The 7,652-nt window shown below is 39.3% G+C and overlaps 1 protein-coding gene across 1 annotated transcript; it reads right to left on the reverse strand.

Moving 5' to 3' along the window:
- Positions 1-969: 969 nt before the first annotated feature.
- On the reverse strand, positions 970-7,441 carry LOC121377309. The gene is made up of 4 exons (XM_041505246.1): positions 7,160-7,441; positions 4,922-5,086; positions 4,150-4,449; positions 970-3,111 (listed from the first exon to the last, which is right to left on the reverse strand). The coding sequence occupies exons 1-4, from the start codon at positions 7,413-7,415 to the stop codon at positions 2,843-2,845; spliced, it is 990 nt and encodes a 329-aa protein (XP_041361180.1). The 5' UTR covers positions 7,416-7,441; the 3' UTR covers positions 970-2,842.
- Positions 7,442-7,652: the final 211 nt, after the last annotated feature.

Here is a 7,652-nt window from a genome sequence, read left to right on the forward strand (position 1 = left end):
CCAGGATAGGAATGGTAAAATCTTAAACAGCGCCCCATTATCCAAGTTAAGGGAACACACTTCCATGAATGTTTTGCATGGTGATGTTTGGAATGTGTAAATCATATATATTTACATGAATATGTTTCTAGACAGTTATGAATCACAATTAGGAATATACTGAGATTAAAAATTAATTATACCACAGCGTGTTTGTGAAGACATCACCTAATTATTGGTTATGAAAGAATTTCTGTATACATGTAATCATCTACCATTCAGATTACCCAATCATTACAAAAGCATATGCGAAGCTTGAATGAATTATGGGAAATCCTACCAGCCTTGGTGGCGACGTGGTTAAGCCATTGGAAATAAGGCTGGTAGGTACTGGGTTCGCAGCCTGGTACCGGCTCCCACCCAGGCCGAGTTAATGACTCAATGGGTAGGTGTAAGGCCACTATACACCCTCTTCTCTCAAACTAACCCTAACTCACTGTCCTGGACAGACAGCCCAGATTGCTGAGGTGTGTGTGCCCAGGACAGCGTGCTTGAACCTTAATTGGTAATAAGCACAAAAATAAGTTAAAAGGAAAGGTATGGGAAATCCTTCACCATCACTATTGCTGAAGTGTTCCTTCAAAACTCGGTAAAAACTAAACACCTGCTGGTGATTTCATTTATTATTATATTAATATCAACGACAGGACACAGTGGTACGATCATTTTGGCTGCATAAAATGTATAGTGATTTCCCTAGAAATTAGGCAAGGCATGGTAGACCAAAACATTTTTGGGGCATTTTCACCATTTTCGGGGCACTTGTTTTTCATTAAAAATACACAAAAATTAATTGAAATAAACATTAATGTAATTTATATGTTTGCTTTAATAAATGAATGGCAAAAAATATAACAGGCATATTTTATTAATTAATAATATCTTTTTGGGTGTTTTATAAAGGCAGTTTTAGAATTAATTACTGAAAAAGGTTTGTTTAATCTCAGGGCAGCATGGTGCTGATTGAGGCAAGATGGTGCTAGACTATTGAGGCATGGTGCTGCACCATGCTAAAACAAGCTAGGGAAAACACTAAATGTATATACATTTTTATACTAAACCTCGAAATTTGTGATGGCAAACAGCAGAGCTGCTACAAAATGCTATTGTATGTTTGTTTTGCTGTGGTATGTTATCATCACAGAGTTTTACTAATTATTCTTACAAAATTGTGTTCGCAAGATAGCTGTTACACCATAATTTTACTTCACATCATCTTTTGTAAATTGTACAATTTTATATAATTGCAATACTTCCATCTACACATTTTCATAATGGAACGATCACACAATTATTGTAGGGACATTATTTGGATATAAAATAGCCAATAAAACATTTAAAATCTGGAATATGAAGACAAAATGATGGTGTCATTATGTTCTGTCGTGGGCATTACTACTATTAGTAAAAACAAAAGCACTTATGATACTAATACAGTATACAAATTTAATCAAAGTATTATGTATAAAAATGATTTGGTACAAAAATGATGGTACTATATACAAACTTGCTCTGTCAAACAGAAGCACGAGGACACATTGATATTACAGAGACATATACTGCTTATAAGGGCTAGCTCTGGCACTCGCCAAATTCGCCAATTGCAAATTTTAAAAACAATTGGCGTATTTTGTTTTAATTTGGCGAAAGAATTTTAAGTATTACTTGATATTTTGTTACAAAATAACTGGGTCTCTATAAAATTTAGAAGTTTAATATATAATTTGGCAAAATTTTCTGCCGATTCGTAACATAAATGTAAAGTTTTGGTGTTAACCATGTAAAATTATTTCAAATATCATCCTGAACATACCAGGTTATCATTGAACAGAAGTCTATATTTAGTAGCTATCGGGTACGGATACATATTTTTGGTATTTGGGGGGGGGGGTCATATGCAACTAATTAAATGAAAAATATTTAAGATTGCTGAAGGCACTCCATACATTACAAGCCGGGTCTGGACCCCCTCGACCTACCCCCACCCACCCCCGGATCTGCACCTGGCTGTATATATTGTAAAACTGGTATTAGTTGCAGGAGTATATTTTTCCAATTTGGAAATTACAGGTATCTTGCAAACGCTACATACAAAAGCAATTTATTACGTGCATAAATCCATATTCTGACACTTGCGTAGCAAATCGCAACGAGATACTAAACAAAATGTTCTGTGTTATTTGGATTTCGCTAAATTTTAAGAACGCTAATATTTTTATGATTTACAGTATAAAAATATGATATGTGTGTCTGTTCACATCTATCATGTCACGTACCACAGAGATTCCGTCTGCAGGAATGGAAGAAAATTTTCAATCAGGTGTTGCATGTGATGTCATTAGAGATAAAGAGTCTAGCCTTTTAAAGTACAGACTGATAACTCTTAACAGAATTCGAGGCTAACATCATGGCAACGCCATACAGAGTTGTATGCATATGACGTCATTAAATATCGAGTCCAGGGGCCTAATTCACAAAGGTCTCTTAGGCTCTGCTACACAACAAAGCATCCTCTTTGCAAGTCTTTTAGCATTGCACTGCGAGATCGCACACAGTTGTGAGAATTTAGTGAATTACGCCTCCGACTCTTGAAAGTTGTATACACACACAGGCCCTAGCCCCGTGCTTACCAAACTTTTAAAGTATACGCTGATGACTCTTAACAGAATCTCAAGGCTAACATCATGGCAACGCCATACAAGTTGTATGCATATAATGTTATTAAATATCGAGTCCTAGACTCTTAAAACTTGTATAATCACGGGCCCTGATCATGTGTTCACCGATATATTAAACAACGATTCTAAACGACAGACTCAGCCTTGGTGCTGGGAGCCGCACTGGGAATGGCGCTACTCTCACTGCCGCTGTGGTAGCCGCTGTATGTCTCACTGCCCGTGCGGAAGCCACGTGGTGCAGGCATGTAGTCGCGTTGAGGATACACGTAGCCGCGTTGTTGAGGCACGTAGTCAAACTGGCGTCCCTGGTGCACATCTGGTTTGTACGGCGGCCGCAGGTCGGTCGGAGGGGGACCGTACGCGTCTCTCTGCATGGACATCTCCTCAAATTTACCTTTTAAATCAAACAGATGAAGTTCAAGTTAAAGTTTGTTCTGTTTAATGACACCACTAGAGCACATTAATTAATTAATTAATTAATGGCTATTGGATGGGATAGATTTGGTAACTTTTTGAGTCTTTAAAAAAATAACCTGAGCTATATTTTTCCATTAACAGCAAGGGAACCTTTATATGCACTTTTTCAAAAACAGGACAGCCGTTGATATATCAGTTGTGGAGCACTAGTTGAGATGGGGAAAACATTAAAATAAACTTTGTTTTGTATAATGACACCATTAGAACACATTGATTAATGAATCATTGACTTTTGCATGTCAAACATTTGGTAATTTGGTAATTTGTTTTCACGAAGTCTAAGAAGAAACCAGTTAAATTTTTTCCATTAGGGAACGTATAGATGCACTTTCCCCATGGACAGGATAGGACAGCAAATACCATAGAGAGAGAGACAGAGAGAAAATGAGGAGATGAAGAAATATACAGAGAGAGAGACACACACAGAGAGACACATACACAGAACAGACACAGAGAGAGACACAGATATATATATATATATACTCTTTTCGATTGGCAGCAAGGGATCTTTTATATGCACCATCCCACAGAGAGGATAGTACATACCACGGCATTTGATATACCAGTCGTGGTGCACTGGCTGGAACAAGAAATAGCCCATTGGGGCCACCGACGGGGATCGATCCTTAACCGACTGTGCATCAAGCGAGTGCTATACCACTGGGCTACATCCCGCCCCTGTACTGCATGGAGTAGGAAGGAAATGTTTTATTTAAAGACACACTCAACACATTTTATTTACAGTTATATGGCGTCAGACATATGGTTAAGGACCACACAGATATTGAGAGAGAAAACCTGCTGTTGCCACTTCATGGGCTACTCTTTTCGATTAGTAGCAATGGATCTTTTATATGCACCATCCCATAGACAGGACAGTACATACCACGGCCTTTGATATACCAGTCGTGGTGCATGGAGTAATTAATGGTGGTGTGTAATCAAAACTTTATACCTGATCTGTAATCCTCTGACGGGGCTTGCTCTCTCATCGCCTCCATCTCTTTAGCTCTTGCCCGTTCGGCCACATGTTTCTCAAGCTTTATCTTCTCGTCAATGTCCTTTCCTCCTAGTTCGATGTCCTTTAATATGAGGCCTCGTAGGAAGACGAACATGCCCGCGAACGCGGCGAAGAATCCCGACAGGACGCACATCCCGTAGCCCCATGACAGGTAGTTCATCCACGGCCGCGGCATCCAGTTGGGGTCGTTGCACATCTCGGCAAACACCAGTGCGATGATGAACACCAAGAAAGCTGAAAAAATAAACATGGGAAATTTAGATTAAAAATAAAGACGGACGGAAGGAAGGAAATGTTTTTATTTCACAACTCACTCGACACATTTTATTTACGGTTATATGGAAAAGAAAGACGTTTTATTTAATGACGCACTCAACACATTTTATTTACGGTTATAGGGTGTCAGACATATGGTTAAGGACCACACAGATATTGAGAGAGGAAACCCGATGTTGCCACTTCATGGGCTACTCTTTTCGATTAGCAGCAAGGGATCTTTTATATGCACCATTCCACAGACAGGGTAGTACATACCATGGCCTTTGTTACACCAGTTGTGGAGCACTGGCTGGAACGAGAAATAGCCAAATGGGTCCACCAATGGGAATCACTAGACTATTGAGTCATGGTGCCACACCATACTGAAACAAGCTTGGGGAAAACACTATTCATGGTTTTTAGCTTCTTAGATACTGGCGCACATTACCTGATGCCAAGAGAATGATGGCCAATATAAACTGCATCTTCACTTGACGACCTTTGAAGACCCTGTTGAAGGTCACCGTTGGAATGTACAGGATGAGAATGATCAAGGCAGCCAGGGTGGCCAGAAACGTGAAAATGGAGAGAGCCTGGATTCCCATGAACCATGCTGAAAAGAAATAACACAAAATGACACAAGAATTCTTTGGAATTAAATATCATGCCTACAGTAAACTGATTTGGTAAATAAAGAAATCATCTGTGATGTAAAATTTGGGATTAATCTAGTTCAAAAACAAAATAATCATTAAAATAAAATAATAAATTGAATTCCTGAAAAATGCCTGCTTTCAACACTCATTGACTTTATTCAAATTTTTTATTGCGAAGTTTTTAATTTGACTCAGTATATAAACCAAGCTTCATTAATTTAGGAATTAAAGTGTGTAAGAAATGGAAGTAAATTTATGCAAAAAAAATATTGTTGAAGCTAAATGTGAAAAACTGATGCCATAACCACCATAATACCTGTACTTACATGTATATCTCACCTTTCGATTTCACCACTTGAGGTAAAACAGTAATACAGGATAATACATGTATTATATATGCAGACATATTACCTAAAATGGGAGTGGTTTTAAAGACTATAGAGAAATGGTATCATTTCATTCATTCATTCATTTAAACTTATTTTTGTGCTTGTATCCAATTATGGTTCAAGCATGCTGTCCTGGGCACACACACCTCAGCTATCTGGGCTGTCTGTCCAGGATATTGAGTTAGTTGTTAGTGGTTAGTGAGAGAGAAGAGGGTGTAGTGGTCTTACACCCACCACTGTAACCATTGTGTCATTAAAAACTCGCTCTGGGTGGGAACCGATACCGGGCTGCGAACCCTGTACCTACCAGCTTTATGTCCGATGGCTTAACCACGACACCACCGAGGCTGGTAATGGTATCAATTGGACAAAATGTTTTATAAGCATGAGCCGTGTTCTTACACGTAAACATCACAAAATGTGCTGAACATTTTCCATTAGCAGCTTCCAGGAGAGACAAAGTTTCTTCTGTTTAACAATACCACTAGAGCACAATGATTTATTAATAATCGGCTATTGGATGTCAAACATTTGGTTAACTTGACACAGTCTTAGAGAGAAAACCGGCTACATTTTTCCATTATTAACAAGGGGCCTTTCACAAGTACCATCCCACACAGGATAGTACATACCACTGCCTTTAACAGTGATGGTGCACTGGCTAGAATGAGAAATAGCCCAATGGGTCTACTAATGGGGTTCGATCCTAGACTGACTACGCGTCAGGTGAGCTCTTTACCACTGGGCTACATCCCAACTGAAAAGAAAGAAACCCATTTAGGCATGTTAACAGGAGACCACCACTGTCACCACCACCGTCACCGGCACCACCACCACCACCACCGTCACCGTCACCACCACCACCACCAAAAGGAAGGACTTACCTTTGGCACTGTCACTAACCCTAACTATTTATTAAGTATATATAATGTTCTTTATATGTGTCAGTGCCAAAGGAAAGTCCTACCAATAAAAATCAATATACATTTCATTTCAACTTATTTTCGTGCTTATATCCAATTAAGGTTCAAGCACGTTGTCCTGGGCACACACAGCTATCTGGGCTGTCTGTCCAGGACACTGAGCTATTGGTTAGTGGTTAGTAACACAATGTTAGGAAGGACTTTCCCTAACAAGGAAATGTTTTATTTAACGACACACTCAACACGTTATTTACGGTTATGTGGTGTCGGACATATGGTTAAGGACCACACAGATACTGAGGGATGAAACCTGCTGTCGCCCCTTCATGGGCTACTCTTTTCGATTTGCAGCAAGGGATCTTTTTAGTTCATCAAGATAAACTGAAATGTAAATGTAAGTGCACTTACATTCGAGTTTATCTTGATGAACTTGGGATCTTTTATATGCACCATCCCATACAGGATAACACATACCACGGCCTTTGATGTATCAGTCGTGGTGCACTGGCTGAAACGAGAAGTAGCCCAATGGACCCACTGATGGGGTTCGATCCCAAACCGACCGTGCTTCAAACGAACGCTTTGCCAATGGTGTACGCCTTGCCCGCCTAACCTAACTATATTTAATTTATTATAAGTATTTATAATGTTATAATGGTATTTTATACGTGACAGTGCCAAAGGAAAGTCCTACCAAACAATGACGTTATATACTTACACGGCATGATAAACGTCCTAACGGAGTCAAATTCCGATGAGTGGATCCACCAACAGCCCACATACGACTTGAGCGTTGGGTCTTGTGGTTTGATGTATCCCGCCAGACAGATGTGCCACAGTCCAATGTTTGAGAACTGGCTGTGCACTCGGGTCCATGACTTGTACCAGAACGGGGACGTGAATGATATAAACATAGAAAGAAACGCACACACTGTGCAACCCAATGACAAACTAAACAACAGAAATGTCGCCATCTTGGCAAGCGATTCTCTCACCTGTGGGCGAGTCCATTCATACAGGTGTGTAGGGTGGAGAGGTCAGTGATTTTAAGTGAATTATTAAGTGGCTAGCTAAATATGACGTCTAGTGTGTAATAATTTATTTTCATAATAAATATGTGTTAGAAATTTTTGTTTGTTTGTTATATTAATGTTAAACAGTAAATGAGTGGTTATGAAGTGTTTTTGTGGAAATTTGAAGGTATGTGGGTC

Source organism: Gigantopelta aegis, chromosome 7, assembly GCF_016097555.1.
Source record: "Gigantopelta aegis isolate Gae_Host chromosome 7, Gae_host_genome, whole genome shotgun sequence".
Classification (NCBI taxonomy): domain Eukaryota; kingdom Metazoa; phylum Mollusca; class Gastropoda; order Neomphalida; family Peltospiridae; genus Gigantopelta; species Gigantopelta aegis.

Excerpts from the sequence above, each read along its gene's own strand:
- LOC121377309 (XM_041505246.1), bottom strand. The coding sequence starts at position 7,415 with ATGGCGACATTTCTGTTGTTTAGTTTGTCATTGGGTTGCACAGTGTGT. Across the intron at positions 4,450-4,921 it reads CATCATTCTCTTGGCATCAG|CTTTCTTGGTGTTCATCATC; the intron begins GTAATGTGCGCC and ends TTATTTTTTCAG. Across the intron at positions 3,112-4,149 it reads GTCAGAGGATTACAGATCAG|GTAAATTTGAGGAGATGTCC; the intron begins GTATAAAGTTTT and ends TTGATTTAAAAG.